We start from the raw sequence: 22822 nt of genomic DNA on the forward strand, positions 1-22822 counted from the left end.
ATTTCCACTTTTAACTTATACTTCTAAAAGTTTAGGCATGGACTCTGTATTTTCTATGAAACACAAATGACAAATGTAATTGTATAACCACAACTTAAGCATCGCTCAACAGAAACTTCTATTATTCATATTTACAAAAATTAATGGTAACTATAGAGGGCATGACTCTATTCACCAGGTAGCAACTAGCTTGCTGTAAGCATCCTGTTAACACTACATATCAGCCTCACACACCTTAAATTTACCACATCTCATAGCTGATCAACTTGTACCGCCCAGGTCTGCAGTATATGTTATATGTCCATACAACAACAAAATTGTCAAACCGCTCACTCCTTAGGACATACCAAATCGTTAAGGTAAACACAAGTACACATGTTAGAATTTTGTGCTTCCTATCCCATTGCTCTATGTATTCTTACTACCTCATAATGTGGTAACTAGTGTAACTGAATTCAAGAATATCTTAAGTATTCCAGGCCATTTCCATTACTGAGTATATCTCACTGACTTCTGGATTCTAGGTAACCTAAGTATCTTCCCATGCTTCTTCAGATCAGAGGTTACAACTCATCTTTTTAATGTTAAACCAATGTAACATTACAGAAATAGACAAAACTTGAACATTATGCACACTTTCTTTTTATATCCTACTAGATTCAGTTTCCCTACATGGTTTTTGTTTCTAATATTTTTTCTTATTTTACATATCAATCCCGGTTCCCTCTCCCTCCTACCCTCCCATCCCCAGCCCTAGGCTAAGGGAGTTTCAGTCTGTGTTCCCAACATTTTGCTGGCTCATCTGAAAACAACCACACTCACAAGGCCACAGCACTGATTCAGCAGATAGCACTGCTGCTGTCCCATAACCGGGTTCCACTCCCAGCACTCACAGGGCAGCTCACACCTGCCTATGGTCCCGTCCCTGGGACGCAAAGCCCTCTTCTGGTCTCTCCAGGGCCAGGCGTGCATACGGCACACAGATAAACATGCATACCAAAAAAAAAAATCATATACATAAAAATAGAAATGAATAAAATTTTAAAGATAAAAATACAGTCAAGGACGGAACTTATCTGTGATTTTTCTTCTCTCATAATGAGGACTTCAAGTTAAGACATTAAGGTTATTGAGGCCTCCAAACATGTAGGAATGTTTCCAACTCTGGATGAGCTTATAATGAAACTAATACTATTTTTTTCTTAAATACCAATTAGAATTCACTGCCTTAGTGTTATCAATTTTGATGTGCTGTGGTTGTCTTTCTTTCCCTAGATATTCAAATTTATAAGCTAAAATTTATTTTTAAGTATTTGTTAATACTCAGTGTTTATTTTTTTTTTATGTGTGAGTATTTGCCTGCATTTACATCTATACACCATGTTCAGATCTGGCGCCTGGAAAAGGCCAAAACAGCTACAGAGAGTTGTGAACCACTATGTGGGTGCTGGGTCTCAAATCCAAGCTCTCTGGAAGAGCAGCAAGTACTGCTTCCTACCCACTCACGAAGCCATCTCTCCCCAGCCCTACAATGAGGATTTCTCATTCATGGCTATCTAGTCTACCAGTCTTCCAAGACATCAATTGTTAATTTTTCTCACTGGAGTAGAGCGTTTAAAACAAACAGAAAAATCTATACCTCTCCATGCCTAATTATATTCTTTTTATTTGCAATATAAATGTGTATTTGTTGACCTCTAGAATTTACAATAACCCTGAATTGTTTTGAAAGTACAATGTGATGGAAAGGACCGCCTAAAGGGCCAAAAGCTGACTGCAGACACAACCACAGTTCCCTAGTGAAGGCCATCACAAAGGCAGAGAGGCGCTCCGTCGAAGATTCACAGAAGCTGCCGTTTGTGGGTTTCCTTATTAAACTGACACTTTGGTTCATTTCATTTCATACATTCTTCCTTTAAATATCTATCCTTAGCTTTTCATTTCTTTCCTTTCTTTCTGTTAAGGTTTAATCTGCTGGTTTTCCAAAAATGAAACAGATACTTCTTTATTGCAAGCCTCCCACATGCTACAAAATACATGATTTTTTCAAAGACATTAAGAATTCCCCCATTATCTTTGGTTTAATTTCTAGATGTGTGTGTGTAGGTTATGTATGTGTATAGTTATATAGTACACACACACACTAATTATCAACATTTGTTCAGACCTGATTTTCAACACAGGATATAGTCAATAAAAATAAAAACTGTGATTGTGCGCCCTTGCATGCGCACAAGTGCATGCAAGGGAGTGTGCAGGTGACAGCTTTGAGTGTCAGCAAAGAGATACCTAGTCTTAAGCTGGAAGGCCTGTGAATGTCAAAAGATTCTATTCTATTCTCTGCAGAAGTATTGGGATTAAAGATGAGGTCTTCGCACAACTCCACATGGCTCTGGGGTTTTAAACGTAGGCTCTTATACTTGCACAACAAGCATTTTACTTACAAAGCCATCTTCCCAGCCCCCATGAACACATTTTAGCATGTTATGTAATACTTTGTATGTTTGACCTGCATCATATATCCAATCAGTTGGTCTACCCTACCATTTGTCCACTGAGAGGACAAAACCTTACCCTTCTGACATATTAAACCTTTTCTGCTGCAACTATAGCCATGAGACTATAAAGAAAAAAAGAAACTAATTCTTACAACTATTACTTTAAAAATTGTTTGCAAAACAGATAAAACAGAAATATTGAGTCTGTGAGATAAAATTTTCTTAACCTCAGAAAGCAATTACTATTGCACCCATGAACCAGAGTTCAAGTACACTAAAGCGCATACCATAAGGGTTCTAATGCAATTGGAATTGTCAAGGTCATCCTTCTTAAAGTGCTGTAAGCGGAGAATGAAAACAAAAATTAATCATAGCAGTTGCTTTGTCTATTGCAACCAATTTCCAGGTTAATGTGCTATGCCTTGCATTAAAACTCGTTCTGTGTTGATTTATCATGCCAGTTCTGCAGCTTCATTCAATTAAAACAATGTCACTATGCTTTAAAAAAGAAAAACCATTTCAAAGAGTCTGAGCTAAGAGCAACTTGAAAAGCCAACAGAAGGGGGAAAAAAAAGAGAAAAAAGTAAAAGATATTCATTAACCCTACTGTTTAAATATAGACCTTAGCTGCTGTTCACCAATTATAGTTCTACCAAGCGGCATGTTAATTTTTAAAAGTTTAACAGTTATGTCTAACTAATATTATTCAATTTGCTCACTACATTTTAAATACAAATCATGGATTTTTCCCAGTGACAAAATGCAAATTATGAAAACTACAAGAACCTCCTTAAATGAGTACAATTAAAAACAAGAGACCTCCTTGTAAGATATTACCAAAATAAATGACAGAAAAAAACCGCACTTTTAAAAGCATCTCAAAAACACTTTTAAGAATTACTGGACAGTAATCTCTGCTTAAAATTCTGAAATTAAAAATAAAAAGTTATAAAAGAACATGAAAATTTTGGGTTACTTTTTAAATTTTGGGTTTTGGGGGGGGGGATTTTTGGTGAGACAGGGTTTCTCTACATAGCCCTGAACTCACAGAAATCTGCATGTCTCTAAATTTTGTACAAGAGGTAATTAATGGGGGGGAGGGGGGCAACGTCTGGATAGATGGCTCAGCAGTAAAGAGCTAATATAATTCTTTCAGGACCTGAGTCTGGTTTTCAGCACCAAGGTCAGGCTGCTCCAAACTACATCTAATTCCAACAGGGACGCAGACATACTCTTCTGGGCTCTAAGAGTTATCTTGGCAATGCTGGAAATTAAACTAAGTCCTCACAAATGCTAGGCAAGCACTGCCTACTGGGATATATTCCCAGCCCTAAGTCTACCAATTCCGTAATTGTAACGAGGTATTTACTAATCCTTACATCATACCAAATAATCAACAGAGTAGGCATTAAGCCTACTCAGTCAAAAGTATGTATGTGTGTATGTGTATGTATGTATGCATGCATGCATGCATGCATGCATGCATGTATATGTACTTGTTACATAAAACAGAATAGGGTCATCTCTAATTTAGGCAACAAAAGAAAACTTATTTTGGTTAAATATTTACCAAGGTTAAAACTTTTAGCCAAAAATACCTAATATATCAAGATGTAATGGGGGGGGTTTAACCTGCTTATAGATTCATGTTAATTCTAGACAAGTAGCCAAGGTCTCCTGGAGAGAAGGTCACTTTACATTACATATAGTAACCATGTAACAAACCAATCCTATATGTCCCATGATTTACAAGTGGTATGCAATAAAATGCTTCTTACAAAACTACAAGAAAAGTCACTCATACCAACTGCTACTACAAAAAGAAATTGCTAAGTACTTGAAAACAAGATTTTAAATTGGCACATGAATTAAGATATGTCAAGTTAAGGCAAATCTTCACTCAGTAAGATGCAAAAACCACCCATAAGTGAGTAAGACATGTGCTTGTCCTTTTTAGGAGCAAAATACGTAGGTTAGAAAATAAAATTGAAAATACAAGGTTTTATGCCACAAGCAGACAGTATCTACGACAGTATATGGAGGATGAAAAAACAAAAACGAAAACCCTTACACACAAAGCCTTGTAAAAGATCCTACATGCTTCTGCTGGATAACCCTTCTGAATGCTGTGAATATTATTATCGCTAGGTAATACAGAAGCTGCTTTGGCCTATAGAAAGGCAGGACAGAGCATACAGGGAGGAAGGCAGAGTCAGAGGCAGATGTCAGCAAGTGACTGCAACAAGGTGTACTAAAGAATAGGTAACCCCAGAAAGCCACGTGGAAAAACCTAGATTAATAAAAATGGGTTAATTTAAGTTGTAAGAACTAGTTAGTAATAAGCCTGAGGAAGAGGCCAGACAGTTTGTACTTAATATTAAGTCTATTAGCGATTATTTTAAAAGTAACTGGGTGGGACAGAAAAGCCTCCCTTTACATGCTTCTCAAGCTTTATTTTTGCTCTTCTCCTTTATTCAAACCTCTAAGTACTTCTTATTCTGGTCAAAATGTCAGGAACTTCTAAAGTTTTTTTTTTTTTCCTGTCATTCCTTCCTATCTAACAAAAGTCAGACTCTTCTCAACCATCCGCAATAATGAACACAGGTTCCCTTTCTTTGGCTTTCTAGCACAGGTGTCTCCCTCCTCTGAAGAGCTGTTCACTTCCATCCTTATCAAAGTGGTTATGATGATCTACAAGTCTCTTGCAGGTCATCCCCGCAGTTTGAGGCCATCATCTAGGTCTGTTAAGTCCACACAATATCACATAAATTTTAAAAAGTAAATAAATAAAACAGTGTTTTTAGACAATGAAAAGCACAAATAGGGAAAGTGTCCGTAACTTGAAAACACAAAATCCAAAATGTTTTAACCATATTTCAGATTTGAAAGAGCCAACCCAGTTAAATCTACATAAATATTCAAAAACATCCCAAGCAGCTGAAATCTGAGAAAGGGCAAAGAAATAGGGTCTAAAAAGATGATTTAAGAAAAGTTACTTTTCAAAGGCTTAAATAAATTTGACAAACCTTTAAACTAACCAAAAATAGAGAACTCAAACAACAGCAAACTTCCAAAGGAGACAGGTGAAGAAAGAAACAATTAGAAGAAATTAAAAAGACTACTATGAATAATCCTACTAACAAACTGGATAAAATAAATCTCTAAACTCCTAAGAAGCATCAGACTTACCAAACTGACTCAAAGAGTAATCTAATTATGATAAAGAGTAAGATTTCAGAGCAATTTAAAACTTCCCAGTAAATGGAGGCCTAATGGCCAGATAAAGATGAGTAACAAATAGCTAAAGAATTAAACTAATCTGTCCCAAACGCTTCTACAAACTATCCCAGGTTCTTCCTTTATACCAAAGCTAGATAGGAACACGTGAGCACGAGCTAATAACAAACGACAAAGGTGAAAGGGATTCCAGGCAAAATCAGCCTCTACAGTGAAAAGCTGGAGTGTGCTCTTCTAAGATTAGAGACAATTCATGGACGCCATTCTCACGACTCCTTAACACCTCAGGAGCGCCACTGCACATCAAGCCAAGGAAATGCAATTCAAGGTGCCTAACTTTGGGAGGGAGGGGGCGCTAAAATTTCTCTTTTGCTTAGGATATGGCTCCTATCTCTTGGAAACCTTAAAGATTTCAATTTAAAAGAGGAAAAAACAAACAAACAAAAAAAAACCTTAAAACAAATTCAATAAAGTTGCAGGATATAAAATTACATACAAAAAAAAAAGTTTCGTATCTATCCATTAACAACAAATAACCAAAAGAAAAATTAAAAGGATGGGAGAAATGGCTCAATGCCTAAGAACATTTGCTGTTCTCCCAGAGGATCAAGGTTCAGTTCCCAGAAACCCATTTGGCAGCTCACAACCATCTAACAGCAGTTCTGGAGGAATCTCACATCCTCATCTGACCAGCACCAGGCTGGATGTGGTCCACAGACACATAGAGGCACAACACTCACATACTTAAAATCAGATTAAACACACACAGAAAAATTAAGAAGGCAATTAAACATATAATAACAGCAAAAAGAATGCTACCACACACTAATGAGTTCAAGTAATTAATTAGTACTGGCAAAAATGTGTTCACTAGCCAGCATGAACTAGAGTCAATGAAATCCCTACACAAAATCCCAAGTGCATTTCTCATAGAAACAAAAAAAATACTTTTAAAACTTGTATGGAACTATTCAAGACCCAAAGTACAGCAATCTTATAAAAGAACAAAGCCCGGGCAGCTTCACACTTACCTAATCAACTCTAATACAAAGGCAAGTAACTAAAATAATACACAACTGACTGCTTTTAAAATCACGAAGACTAATGAAGCTCAGAAATAGTCAAATACTCTAACAAGAATGGCAAGAATCTACCTACACACAGCAGATCAAAGAGAATGCACAGACCAATTTGGGTGTACACACCAATAAAACTTGGATTTCCAGATTCAGAATAATGAAACTGGACCTTCATCTTAAGACCACATACAAAAATTAAGTTAAAATAAGACTTAAATGCTTGACTTGAAATTGTAAAACTGAAAACAAAGAAGATTTAAACTCTTTGAAAGGATTTGACCATCTCTAGATGGCTCAGTGGGTAAAGCATTTGCCCAGCATGTATGGGGACTGGGGTGCCTATTTAAAAAGGCAGATGGGCTTCTATCAATTCATCTGCAATTCAGCACTTGGGAAGGGTACACAGGAGGTCCCTTGAGCAAGCTACCAAGCTAGACCAGCTAAATCAGTGACCTCTGGGTTCAAATGAGAGGCCATGCCTACACAGGTAGCAAACAATCAAGGAAGATACATCTCAACCTGTGCGCTGCACATGCACGTGCACGTGCACACAATGTACACCGGCCCTGACACACATATGCAACAATACCACACGTAACAGGGAAGTAGAACATAAGTAAGCTACTTGACATTGGTGGTGGCTTTAGATATGTTTAAAGAAAAAACAACAAAAAGCAGAAACAAATGGCTTTACTAACTAACAAGGAAAGTACAGCTTATGTACATCATCAAGCAAAACGAAAAGGCAAAACCACATGTTAGGAGACAACAGCTGCCAGCCATCCATATGTAAGAAATTAATATTCAGAATAGGGTATTCAGAACATAATACACAACAAAGCAAACAATAACAAAAACATGACTTTAAAATAAACACACAAAGTTCTTAAATACAGCCCTACAGAAGACAGAGCAATGTCATGCAACAATTTTTAGGTGTTAAGAAAGCTGAGTATTATGTTCAAAACAATGAGCTCAATTCTATTTTGGATAAGGACATGCACTGAATTACTGAATTCTCAAAATAACACCGAAAAATGGTTATTTTTAGTAGTGCCTACCTTTAAAACAAAAGGTTACTAAATAGAGAAAATCCTAAAACATCCAGACTGAATCAAGTTCAGACACTTAATACAGTATTATGTCTCCCTTGTAAAGTCAGTAAGAAAACTTTAAAAGTCTTAGAAATTCTAAATGATTAATATATGTTTACATTTAAAACTCCTCTTCAAGTTTTTCAGAGTTAATTAAGTTGTTACTTCCATAATTTTTCCCTAACAATACTACAAAATAAATGCACTACTTGAGAAGATCGTGCCTGAACTTACTAATGTTTTCAGTCTTCTAGTCATTGGACCACATCTTTTTGTTTTGTTTTTTAAAGCAGATGGTCTCACTGAATAATCATGGCTAGCTTTGAATTCACAGATCTTCCTGCTGCAAGCACATTATTTCTATGTATGAATGAGAACCATTCATCAGCATATTTCTATGGCAGATGTTTGTTAAAATAGAGAAAGTAAACTTAAAAAAAAAAATACAGTGAGTCCAATTGTCACCTAAGACAGATAAGTCTAGTAAACAAAATGTGTGTTTGTGACCCTAGAGTAGGAAGGCTCTTGAAGACAATGTTCTGCTACATAAACATCAGTCTGTTAGAAAAGTTTATTAATTAAAAGAACTGATCTTTATAGTAAACATTTTTACTTGTACATGATTTACTGACAACCGTCTTTTACACTATCCTGCTCAATATTCTACATTACTGCACGTAACTCATTTTGCTGAAGGCCATCCCTTATTCTTAATCTCTCACACAACAGAGGCAGAGATCTTTAGATTCTTTATTATCAATAAGTCCATGCCCTTCTCTTCATTTAACAATCACTGTCTAAGTTCACGCTCTCACTTTCCACAGCTGGTCACATCTTTAAGCATCCCATGAGAACAAAGATTATCTTTTCATATATTTTTGTATAGTTCTTTACCACAGACTACACACAAATATTTCTAGACTAAATGATACAAAAAGTTTGATTTATATTTGAGTTTTCCTAGTGGTAGTGGTAGTTTTACAACTGGTTTGTTGGATGGTTGGATGGATGGACGGACGGACGGTTTATAATGCAAACTGAATCTAGAATGATAAAACAGATTACCACAAACTCTACCATGGAACTATAAACCCAGGCCTAAACTCTTAAAACTCTAATTTCTTTTAAAATCCAAATTGGTTGATTTGTACTATTTAGATTAAATCATAAATAAAAAAACTTAGAACCTAATAAAAATGATTCTCTCCTCCATTAACCACAAATAATAGAGCACTGATAATTTTTTAAAGATTTGTTTATTTTTAATTTTAAGTATATGAGTGTTTTGCCTGCATACATACCTGTAAGCCATGTACATGACTAGAGCTCAAAGAGAACTGGGGGAGGGGGACCTGACAACCTGATCGGGGGGGGGGGGGGAACAACCTAATCTGGGTCCTTAAGAGTAGTAGCAAGTATTCTTACCTGCTGAGACAGCAGCCAGCAGCATAAATTTTTAAGATGCAAAACCCTACCATGTAATAAATCTTACTAACATGAAAACATGGCCAAGTTAATGATAAAGAAACTTGATTCCAGAAGTCTGAATTGAACTGCTCTGTTATAAATGGCTAGCTTTGTTAAAACAAATTATACTTCCCCAACAAAATAACCAAATTTAGTTCCAAGGCTACTTGATATCCCTATAAGAGTTCTTTGTCTTTTTTTCAAAGACAGCTTTCTGCTGACAATGAAATCAAAAGAAGGTATAAATGGCTTCTTCAATCACTTAAAAACAAATTTAGGACAACTGCTACAAGCTGAATGTCTCTAACTTTCAAAAGGCTCCAAAATACAAAACTGTTTTACAGACATAATGGCACCAACAGTGGAAAATTCCACACCTGATCTATTTGACTGATGCAGTTCCATTAAAAAAAATTATGTAAAATTATGCTCAGAATATGTGTGTTTAAGATACAGGTAAAAAAAAAATGAATTTAATAGTAAGGTATGGGACCCACATCTGTTTCTACACATGCAAATATTTGTAATATAAAAAAATTAGATTCAAGCATTTGAAATAATTAACAGTCAAATGAATCAACAGGCTAAGAAAGATGAGTAGCTGAGCTCAAGTGAGACAAACTTTCCTTCACAGCCCATCGCATGTACCCATCTGGTACTGGAGAGCTTAGGGCAGAGATAGCCCAATGAAACTGTTGGTCTCAGTGCCAAAAGATGCAGTAACCTTCTTTCTTTAATGTCTGTCACCAAAAGCCAACGGACCTGAGAACAGGGTTCTTTAATTATTTCAGTGAGCATTTTAAGAAAGAAATGTAAGAACTGGATACCTGTGATTTTTGTATTTAACTGATAAGTATGCCTTAACAAAACTTTGACACAGCAGATCATAATAAATTTGTAAGATAAACCAAACATTCCATCTCAACTGAGGCTGACAACCAAGTGCTTACCAGTAAGTGTTCTCCAAAAGTAACTCTGAACTAGTGTTTGGAATACTAAGTATTTTTAAATATAAAGTACCTGCCATTTCAAAGACTATAGAAAGGCTTATGACATTAGAAATTGTTAAACTTTAAAAAATAAAACAAAAAAAAATTCAAACTAAAAAACTAAATCATAAAATTAACCTTCTCTGACTTAAGTTTTAAGTCAATAATAGTTCCTGTCCCTGTACCTAAAACACAAACATGTTTACATTACCAAATTATAATAAATTAAAGCCACAGATTACTAGGTAATCTGAAATATTTCGTAACTTTAGGTAAAAGAAAGAAGCAAGTAATAACATCATTTTATTTTTATTCTGTATGTGCTATATGTAGGTAAATGCATATGTGTACAACCGTCTATGCACTCAGGTCAGGGTTGAGAGGTTATCTCTCTCAGTCAGTCTCCACCTTACTTTTGTGAGACAGGGCCATCTCTCAGTGAACCTAAAACTTGTGTTCTCAATTACACTGGCTGATCAACAAGTTCCTGGGACCCTCCTGTGCAGCCAGCCGTGTGCCACAGTGCTGGGTCATGGGCACACATCATCTGGCTTTTATGTGACGATGGTGGTCCAAAGTCAATCCTCATGTTTGTGAGGAAGCACTTTACCCTATGAGCCTTGGTCCTAAAGACAGAACACACACATTTTGTCCTGTGTGTCCCATTAGTTCATGCAAGGTCAATGAACACTTCATGAACGACCTAAGGGAAGGTTAAAGACTACAGTTAGGGACTGCAGTGCCTTTACTGTATAAACAAAGTTTTCTGCTCTTAGAGAAACACCATGGTTTCATTAAGCAAACAAAGACAATTATTTTCCTAGTATGTGAGACTCGATTCTGTCTTTATATTTTATAGTCTCAGAATGTTTAAGAAACTGCTTCCTACTTTGAGTTTCATTTCAAAGAAAACAAAAAAGTGGGGTGCCTAGAGAGATGACAGACCAATAATTAAAGCACTGGCTGCCCTTCCAGAGAACCCAGGGTTAATTCCCACAACCCATCAGTTAAAACTCTACTCCCAAAGGATCTAATGGCCTCTTTTGACCTCCAGAGGCACTGAATGCATGGGGTACACACACATGCATACAATCAAAACACACTTACACATAAAAATTTATTTTTAATGAAGATTTTAACCGATGAATGAATTATGGTTTGAAACTGCACAAGAGTTACAGCAATTTATCAAATGGCACTAAATTCTGCTACCATTCTGTACTATTTATATGAAGTAGCATTCTCTCTACATTGGTAATTATAAAATTAAACTAGCACTGAAAAACATGAAAGATGTTCTACATCCTGCAAAATAAAATATTAGACAAGATGTAATTCTTATTGTAAATATATGTATGTATGCATTCGTCTACATATACACATCCCTAGGAGGCCAGAGACCAACTTTGGTTGTCTCCAGCATCTAACAACAAGGCTCCCCAGAGACAAAATCCATAAAAAATTCTGCCACTGAAGTTTTTCCCCAAATGTCCTGGGTTCTCACCTCACACATCTGCCTGCAATGCCTTACAATTATCCAACAAAACCTTCTTTTGGCAAGATTATCCTCAACTGTTTGTGTATTTGCAACTAAACCTACTTACAAAAGCAGAGTAAATGTATAAACTAAAAGGTGTACAGCCAGGCTTTGGTGGCCCACCCCTTTAATCCCAGCACTTGGGAGGCAGAGGCAGGCGGATCTCTGTGAGTTCAAGGCCTGCCTGATCTACAGAGCTAGTTCCAGGTCAGGTTCCAAAACAATTAGAGAAACCCTGTCTCAAAAAACAAAAACAAAAAATAAAGGTGCACTAAAAAATACAAGTTGCGAAATACCCAAACTCATTAATCCAATATAAGACAATTATACTCCATCTATAAACTAATATTGTCTGAGTAACAACTAATGGGTCTAAAACCTTATTTTAACATTAGAAAACAAATAGAAAACATTTGTTTTCCAGTAAGTAGTCTCATACCTAACAGCCACCTTTTTCCTTTATATACTCAGTAAGTAATGGATGGCTGCTATGGGTCATTATTACACAGTGACTAGTAAAATTATGGCAGTGAATGAAGACAAGGTTCTTGCTTTATATACAATGTATTCTGCAAGGGCAATGTTTCTCAACTTTTCTAATATTGCAACCTTTTAATATAATTCTTCAAGTTATGGTGACCCTCCCAACCATAAAATTATTTTCATGACTATTTCACAACTGTAATTCTGCTATGTTATGAATCATAAATACCTGACAGGCAGGATATCTGATGTGATCCCGTGAAAGGGTCATATGACAGCCCTCCACCACTGCTGTGCTAGGAGTAAGAAAACTAAAACACTGGATAAGAGTATTATCGAGGTGGAGCATGGGAGGCTAGGGTTAAGGGAGGGGTGGAAATGGACAGAACCGGGTGGCTTTTACAATAACTGGTCAGGGAAAGCCTCACTACAGCAATATTTAAACTCAGCCACACTTAAGGAAAAGCAGCAGCCAGTCACAGTGAACAGTATATAAATTTTCAAAGTCAAAGGAAGGTCAACATGATTACCCTGGGCTAGAGACAAGTTGGGGGGGGGGGGGAATCACATAAGATGAGGGCAGAGAGAAATAGAATCAACCGTATCACATAGGGTTCTATGATGACAAAGAGCCTGGAGGTACTTCAAAGTCAGCTGGTATAGGAGACTGTTTCTAAAACAATACTAGAGACAGGTTGAACAACTGACTAAGAGAGACTGGGAAGAAAGGAGGAATCCAATTGGAAAGAGTCGAGAGTTGGAAGCAAACATTAAGCACAGTACTCTCGTGTTACAGAAAGAATGACATGGTCCACGCTATGGACTTTATGTGGTCAGATTGAAGACGACCTCATCAGAATTGCACTTCATCTCAACACTCAGGACAAAAGTCTTCCCAGAATTCTTGACCTCAGCTGAAATCCCATGCCTTCACCATGAATAGTTCCCAAAGTCACATAGCAAAAACCCAATGGAAATATACTTTAAAGAGAAAAAAACTTAATTAGCCACATAAAATTATTCCCATTTCCAACTTCATACATAACTTTTAAAAGCAGCTGATAATATAAAAGTCACCTCATTGCATATTGTATAAAGCAGAAAAAATGAGCAAAACAACAAATATACTTACATCTGGGTATTCTTTTACAGGCACATAAAGTTTCTCTTGTAACTGAACAATAGGTCCCACAGCATCAGGCAACTCTGCGCTCCTTTTCTCCGCGCTGCCATTCAATGTGTCATTGTACATGTCTTTCCGCACTCTGCTAATTTCTGTTAAAAGTAAAAATTTTTAAAGTGTTAGACAAAAACATTCTCACTGATCCAGGAAAGGGCAGGGGGATTTGCTTCACTGATAAAATGTTAATTCTCCAGTGAACAACTGTTAATTTGCCCTGTTGTTCTATGGATTGAGCCTATTTACAAGATGACAGTCAGCCTTCATCTCTAACATAGATCAATCTACACCAACCAAAGTACACCTCTTAGTGACACTAACTTCACAGCAGAGACTTGTAGCCATCACCATACAGATTTTAGTTTACATAAAATGTTCATGCTTAATAATGAGGCCTCATTTTAAATGGTAGCTTTAGTTACCTAACTGTCATAAGAACACATAGGACAAAATACCAAAAGCTTTTATTCCTCATAAATAATCTGCCTCAGTAAGATTTAAACTGAACACCACTTTAAAACACTCAAGATGCTCAACAGACAACACATACCACGTGTAGCCAAAGTCTGAGTGAGGTGTACAAACTAAGCAATAAAAACAATATGGAAGGTGTCACAATACCTGACTGCAAAAGCATGCTTCAAAATTACAGTAACTAAGCCAGCATGGCAGCTAAGGCTCTGAAAAGGAAGAGACTAGTAGAACTAAATGAACCCTAAATAAAGCAACATTCCCGGTCAGAGGAAAACAGTACATAAACAATATAAAAGGAGGAACAAACCACTAGGGAAAACAAGTACCCAGTAAGCCAAGGTGAACAGATGCTACAAAAAACTGCTAAGTCAAAGAGGACTACCCTTGGACTAGACCATAAGGTAGGAGTTTCCTCAAAAGACAATAACAGAAAACAAACCACAGTAGGTTAACAGATATAAATTTTAAAACGCAAAGATAAACCAAATTTAATGACCGTTACCAAAAAAAAAAAAAAAAAAACACCTCTGTATTATAATTCTCAGGTATAAATACTACTTCTTAAAATTATGAAAGTTTTATTTTAATGAATCAAATCCTACAAAGAAAAATGAAATCTTCATAAAATATGTAATAGGCTTCAACTACATATCAGCAGATAGGCCTGTACACTGAAACATATTCTCATTACAGTTTGGTATTCCAGAGTATGAACTAATTCATCGCTGAATCTAAGCAGGTGAACATACCTTTCTAGCCAGAAAACAGCTCCAGTCAGAACAAGCTGACTCTAGTTCTAACAGTAACTCTTCGTAATTTGGGACATCTCTGATTTAATCTCTCTGTACTGGAGCCTCACATACTTACAACTCACTGAATTGCTCAACTGAATCCAGGTCTTTAGAACTCCATTCAGTATTTTTTCCCCAAACCTCATGCTCAAAACTTTTCGTGCCCTAAATCCCAGCAATCACACAGTCTGCTAACGCTATCCTAAAGAGTCGGCGTGATCACATCTAGATGATCATAGCAATGTGCAATGGGAGTTCTCATGGTGGACTCACAGACATGTATGTGTTTCTTTATAAAGCAATAGAATGACTCATAACAACTGTATTGCACACATTCTCTTCTGTTAATTAAATAATGCTGAAATGTTCCACATACATCCACATGACATTTAAGATACAGCTATGGTTCAGAGGAATCAAAGTTCTAAACCATTAGTATTTAAGATTTTTCTACTATAACAACTCAAAATGGTCATTTTTATCTTCCTATGATTAAGAAAGTTTGTTTAAAAACAAACAAACAACAACAAAAACCCTCTGGAGTTCTAAGCATTAAATTTTGTCTTTCTGAAACATCACTCCTGAAACATCAGCCACTCACTGCCACTTAGCAGCCTCATAAATACTCAGCAAAGTTCTATGACACCTAAGCACCCTGTAAACTACCAAACTCGTTCATGCCCTTGTGCTTATTTAGAAACACTCCAATTTAACAACGTTTCTTTAAAAGTATACAACCACAGATAGCATTCTGTACAGGACAGGATGAAGACTAAAGGTGACCCCTGCAGTGAAGGTCACAATGCCTTAGCAAACAACACATAGTGGACATGTTGCTGGTGGAGCTTTGAACCTCTACCATTCCCTCTCTCCACAACTGTTCGTTTGGACATCAACAATTTAATTTTCTCTTGTTTATTTTCTACTACATATACACCCCTTCAGACTGATGTTAATCTGTTGACATTCTTTATCACTGACTAGTTTGTGAGTCAAAATGACTGCGATTTTCATAAAGCACACATTTTTCAGAGCTTGGACATCAAAATACTGGCATGCCTTACTAACTACCTGATAAAATTTCAATGCCAGATACATGGATGTTCTCTGGTTTGGTGTGGGGAGTGTGTGCATTGTGTACACTGTCTCATTCACTAACACAGCCCAGGCCGACATCCAACTCACAATCCCCTATAGACACAAATCCACCTTCCTCTAGATCCACCAGATTACAAGGAATCTACAACTTGTGTCATTACAGTAAAAAAGAAACACTTAACAGCAGTTAGGGTTTCTCCTATTTTCCACATTTTCTCAAATCAACAGTGACTGCACTTTTGTCCCCTTCAAATTTCCTATGCACAAAGCTATTGTGTTTATGACTAAAAACTTAACCAATTAGGCCATCTTCCAATTCTTTGCTCTGATTATCTTGACTTTCCTTCCCTCTTTTCTAACTAAACTCAACTGTTAGTTAATTCTGTTCCTAACAGAAAATTACCAGGAAAGCTGCATTTTACAGACATATTTTGCCTGAGTAACTATCTGCTTTTTCTTTGTACACCACATTTATATCCATCAAGGCATACTTTAGCGCACTATTCCTAGATATATAGGAACATAGAAAGCATGATGAGGTTTCACTTTACTTGATCATGGCCACCTCAGCTTTTAAATAACTTTCCCGATTTGAGTAAAATAAGAGCCAATATTTAAATGTTAACAAAAGTTTTCAGCTTTCAAGACAAGTTTAAAGAGGCTCTTACTTGCTGTTTGCAATTCACCTTCTGATGAATATTACAGTAATATACCAACACAAACATCAAAGTAAGGGTTTAATATCTAAGAGTATAGAAATGAGTTTTCTTTAACATGATGCTTACTAAATCTTAGACCTAATCTTAAATTAGAAATCTATATCTGAAAAACAACTATCTGAATAAAGAGGTATCTGTTATGTGACTGTATGTACTTAGGATTAACAGAGTTCTTTCCCATGCCCTCCTCAAAAAAAAAAAAAAAAAAAAAAAAAAAACTCAGAATTTACTAAATACAAAGAAGTTTAAAGTTATTTAAGGAGAAAAGACCAACAGACTGTATTATACTGCACTGTCCTTACTTTAAGAAGCCACATCCAAGTAAACAAATTTAAAAACAAGTTATTATACAATATGCCACCACTACTTAGTGGGATGTTTTTCTTCTCTAAATAAATTAAATCTGGTTTAATTTAGAGGCATTTGCTTTCAAACCATGTACAAGTATCAGCACCTTGTTTTTACTACAGTCACAGCCGCACAAAAATCAGAGAGCAGGGCCAATGGAAGACATAAAACCACAAAATCGACACTGCTAGAACCAACTATTTTAGTAAGTACAGCAAAGGTATAGGTTAGAGAAAGAGCACTATGAAAAACAGTGTGGGAAAACTGGATATCCGCATGTAGAATAATGAAATTAGATCCCTATCTTTAATCCTGTACAGAACTCAATTCAAAATGGATCAAAGACCATAATGCAAGACAGGAAACTCTCAAATGCTACAGGGAAAACACATCAAGGTACAGGAATAGACAAGAACATTCTAAAAAGGACTCCAATAGCCCAGGAAATAACAAAAATTAACAAATAGGCTTGTATAAGGTAAAAAAAAAAAAAAAAGCTTCTTAAAACAACAGGAAAAATTAACAACAACAGCCTACAGAATTACAGAGGAGTTTTGTCAACTATATACATCTGACAGAGGACTAATAACAAAGAACAAATCATTCAAAGAACAAATCATTCAAAGAATGAGCAAATGCAATGAGGAGATAGTTCTCAAGAATAGAAATGGCCAATAAATCTATGAGAAACTGTGCAATACCCTTTACCATGAGGGGAACTCAAAACTACACTGAGGCTCGTCTCCTTTCAGTCAGAACGGCTGCCGTCATCAAGAAGTCGAGTGCTGGCAAGGACACCGAGGGGAGAAACGTCATATGGTGAAGCTATCCCACTCCGGGACAATAAGCCCTCCTCAAAAAAAGAAAGCTCCAGGCCAGGAGTGGGAGGCAGATGGCTCAGTAGTCAACAGCACTTTCGACTCTTCCAGAAGACCGAAGCCCAACTCTCTGAGCACCCATTTCAGGTAGGCCACAGTTATCTATCCGTAAGCCCAGCACCAGGGCACTGGATGTCTCTGGGTTCTGCACACACCTGTACTCACATGCATGAATGAATCTACACGTAGATGCACACGCCTACCACAGAGTCAGATCTGCACACCCGTTTTTATCATGGCACTGAGGACAACTGTCAAGACATGAAATTAGTTCAGATGTCCATCAACAGATGAATGTATAAAGAAAATGTTACACACACACACACACACACACACACACACACACACAGAGAGAGAGAGAGAGAGAGAGAGAGAGAGAGTTTTACTTAGCTATAAAAAAAAATTCAAGACACCTTTAATCCCAGCACTGGGGAGGCAGAGGCAGGTGGATCTCTGAGTTTGAGGCCAGCCTGATCTACAGAATGAGTTCCAGGACAGGCTCCAAAGCAACACGTTTTCTCATGAAGGATTTAAACATACCCGTGTGTGCGTGCGTGCATGCGATGTAAATTGTTGCAGGGGACTACTAGTGGGGAGATGGGGGTCCATCGAGGAGAAAGAAAGAACGAGAGCAGCCAGAGAAGAGTTGAGTAGGTAACACACAGACTTTAAGACGAATATTGAAAACAGCTAATCCAGGGCTGCAGAGATGACTCAGCAGTTAAGAGCATTAGCCGCTCTTCCACAGAGGACCTGAGTTTAATTCCTAGCACCCATATGGCAGATCACAACCATCTGGAAACTCCAGTTCCAAAGATGACTCAAAATGTTGGTCACTGACTAGAAGATGATCAATAGAAAACCTGTAGTTAACATGAAAATTCAGGTTTAAAAGTAATACTTAGGAACACTGCAGTTTTTATTAACCCTTGCCTTCCTACTTACAAGCAAAGGAAATGGGCACTTAAGACATGGAAATGTACTATTATCAACCTTTGCATTTTTAATCAAGTTTTTTCAAAATTGGTTCTCTTGGATTATTTTCTTTTTACTTGTTTAATGTACACATGGACATTCATGTAAACCCCTGTATAAGTCAGAATACAATTCCAGGGACTGAAGGGCTCCAGGCTTGCTTACCACCAAGTGCCTTTACCTGCTGACCCATCTCAAGTTTTTTATTTGTGACGGAAGTAATAGTAGTAGTGGATTACACCATGAAGTTAACACATACTCACCCTTCCTAGTCTGATGCATCAAAGTACTGTGTATGATTTTATTGCCAAAATGCATAAACTAATCTAATCATAAATAGACAAAGCAGACTAACTCAATACTTAAAACTGTTCAAAAGTCCTGAAGTCATGGGAGGAGGGGCCAGCACAGAATTAAAGGGTTCTAAAGAGGGGGGAGGTGCAGGGCTGGGCTCAGTGGTGCACTCCTATAATCCCAGGAGAAGGGAGGCAGAGGCTGGAAGCCCAGAGTTTAAATCACTCTAGGCAACACCCTGAGTTAAAGTCAGGCCTGTAGAAACCATGACTCAAACCAAAGGGGAAGGGAGAAAAGGAACTGATTTAAAAGAACTGATTGAAAAGCTCAGCAAGATTTGAAGAACTGTTAACTATTTGCTGGTTCCCAAATTCTACTTACGGTTATATATGACTTAAATATCAACTTTCACATTATTTTTTCTACTTTTTTTTTCTTTTTACAAATCGAAATTTATTTCAAAGTCAAGAATTAAAATTTAAGAAGTATCTGATCTGGCCTTTAGATGCATTTATTCCAGTGAGTGGAGGGAACATTTATTTGAGGAATAATGTTATGAAAACATCTTGCCACCTAGTAAAACATGCTTATTTACCAACTAAACTAAGGAAATCAATGTCATTTACAACAGTCTTTCCTATAGTTTGAATTAAATATTTAACTATGCAGATAGATATCTTTCTCATCTACCATTTACTAATCACCCAAAATACTTTGAGCTTTTTTTTAAATAAATGTTATGTGCTTAGAATGTTTACTATTCTTCAAAATAAAATCTAGAAATAGAAAAGCTAGTAGTTATTACAACAGCAGATGTGACTTTCTTTACAAAAGGGTTGAAATTTTATTAGTCTCTTTTCATGTCTGTTATTTAGGAAACTCATGTGATCTATGAAAAATTACCTTTCAATGCAAAGCAAAGTGAGTTCCCAACTTGTCATTCCGCTCTGTACAGATACCCCAACATGCAAGGGATAACAGGCAACAACAAACTGAATCACATAGACCCTCCTCGGGTCAGAACTACACACATCAAGCTTTATTACCAGAAACCAAGATTTACTTTAAAGTATACCCTTGGGAAGCAAAACTACATGCTAGTAAAACATTTAACTTACCTAGTTAATAAAAGGGGGGGGGGGGGGAGATGTTATTTTACCAACTAAGGAGAACAAAGTCATCCACAATAACCTTTCTTATAGTTTGAGTAACACTGCTAATTTTAAATTATACAGACTATCTATCACTTCACCGGGCTCCTGTACACTTATATTCTTGGGTTAGTGTGCTCTTATAAGTATCACAAAACACTCAAGGCCATAAAAATCGAGTAAAAATTAAAACAAGACCTTCCAAGAACTTTGAAAAAGTTCTGTCTTTAGGGATAGGGAGTAATGGGTTGATTCACCTACATAAGTATTTATATTTTCCTTTTTTGTTTGTATTTCAATTTCCATGCAGTTTCAAGGAAGGAAAAGTCTAAGACTAGTAATTATGTGCAACAATGTTTTGCACTCACAACTTAACACCTACAAGAAGTTGCATTATTGTAAGAAGTGCATTTACTATACTTTTACTGTTTCCTAAAATGTATATTCTACTATGACAATATTGGAGATCAGTTTTAATGAGCTGAAATGCAGAACACAACTGTTATTTAATCTGTAGATCATGTTTAGGGATCTACAGCAATATCTGAGATCACTCTATGGGTAAACTTATGAATTCGACAGAATAAATTATTCTAAACAGCAAATATTTACACATTGCCTGAAAATAGATATTAAGTTACAATTGACTGAATACTTTCTACGATATTAGGGACTTGTCTAAAGTTTCCTAGGAGTAAAAACTGGCCTCCATGATGAATAGGTTAGAGGGTAATGATAATAGAAACAATGTGTGAATCTTGATGCACTGGGATTTATCTCAGGACCTGAACATTCGAGAAAGCCATTTCTAAAAACAGACAGAGGCAGTCACAGCTCTATGGATTCATTTGGCTGCTACACTAGGAAAAATACTAAACTCTATAAACACTGAAATTCTCAAGTTACTCATTATAAAGATATGAAAATAAAAACAGAAAAAAACTGAATTTCTAATCACTCTGATGACACAAAATTAAGTTAATGAAACAGATGAAAAAGACAAAATAAAAGGCATAATTCTGAATACCTCTAGTGTATTTTTAAGTTTCCTTCATTTCTGTAGTAACTGCTAAGTAACAGCTATCATTTTGAAGGCCAAGTGATTCTGTTTTTCTTGCTCAAGGCATTTTCTATTTTATTCAGAGATCTGTCACAAGAGGTCAATGAACAGTTGTGTATTTTACCAGCAGCCACACTAAGATTTAGACAGGTAAATTATCATCCAAATTAGATGTCTGTTTCTTGATGTTTCCTTGAAAATATTCAGAACAAACTAAACTTCTACAGAGTTGTCTTCACCAAAGGTCTGCCTTGGTAGGGCTAAATTACTGACAAGAAACAAAAACATATTAATTATTCCAAACAGTACTCTACTAGTACTGTCACACAGAAACTGCAAAACTAGTGAAATCCAGTCACTGGACATGACACTCGTGGGTGAATTACAGGCTGGTCTTCACTACACAGTAATTTACAACCAAAACCCCATACCATCTTTAGTTGGGGAGTTTCATAGGCACGAGAGGGGTTCAAAGCACACTAGCAATCCCCAGTGTATTATTTCTAAGCCAGGAAGTGCTAAGAAGAGGTGGGACAATCTCTCAACTCCCAGATGCTGGCAGCACCAGTAAGAGATGCTTTACTGACCATTGAAACATAAAGTGACCATTTGTTAAGAAAATCAATATAGAGGTAGCTCATCAATTAAGAACACCGGCTCCTCTTCCAGAGCACAGGATCCTAGGATTGTAAGCAACCAGAAGGATAGGACTGTTCAAAGCACATGATTCCCGAACCCTTTCATAACCACCCAAGATCTTAAACACTTGAGATGCTCTAGCTCTGACATCAAGCATCTGAAACTAAATGTAGGAGCATTTACCACAATAATAATTGTGTTACAAACTGGATTTGGCATACGTAAAATCTTTTATAAAAAATAAATAAATAAATAAAAGGACTGAGGAAGTTCTTTGACAACCAGGGCTATACAGAGAAACAAGAGGGAGAGACAGAGGGAGGGAGGGAGGGAGGGAGGGAGGGAGGGAGGGAGGGAGGGAGGGAGGGAGGGAGGGAGGGAGGGGCAGAGCAAACCAGCCAGGATCAACAGGAACTGAATTTAGTACCAGCTTACAAACAAGTGAATCTTATATTCAGGCAGTTATACTTTGGTAATTCATACAACATTTACAGCCTACTACACAAAACAGTGAATATTTAAAACTAAGTACACATATAATATTTGTATGTGCAAGTTATGCGCGCATATATATATATATATATATATATATATATATATATATATCCATCTATCTCCGACTCTGGCTTCATCTTAGATTTTAAACCATGAAATTTTGAGTTCTGTCACAAAGTAAAAATAAAGTTTCTCAGCTAGGTGTGGTGGCACACACCTTTAGTTCCAGCACTCAGGAGGCAGAGGCAGGTGGAACTCTGTGAGTTCTAGGCCAGCCTGGTCCACATGTGAGTCCAGTGACAGCCAGGGCTACACAGAAAAAAACCTGTCTTGAAA

General features: G+C 36.7%; 1 protein-coding gene across 5 annotated transcripts in view; it reads right to left on the reverse strand.

The window, feature by feature from the left end:
- Positions 1 to 22822, reverse strand: part of Qki (QKI, KH domain containing RNA binding) — a 97507-nt gene that overhangs the window by 59014 nt on the left and 15671 nt on the right. For all 5 annotated transcript variants that reach the window (XR_007835867.1, XM_051206040.1, XM_051206039.1 and 2 more), the window contains exon 2: positions 13517 to 13659. Coding sequence is in view for 4 of the 5 variants with exons in the window: in XM_051206040.1 (XP_051061997.1) it covers positions 13517 to 13659 (143 nt within the window). In the remaining variant the exon portion in view is untranslated. The remainder of the gene's footprint in view (positions 1 to 13516; positions 13660 to 22822) is intronic.

This window comes from Phodopus roborovskii, unplaced genomic scaffold (genome assembly GCF_943737965.1).
Source record: "Phodopus roborovskii unplaced genomic scaffold, PHOROB, whole genome shotgun sequence".
NCBI classification, from domain to species: Eukaryota; Metazoa; Chordata; class Mammalia; order Rodentia; family Cricetidae; genus Phodopus; species Phodopus roborovskii.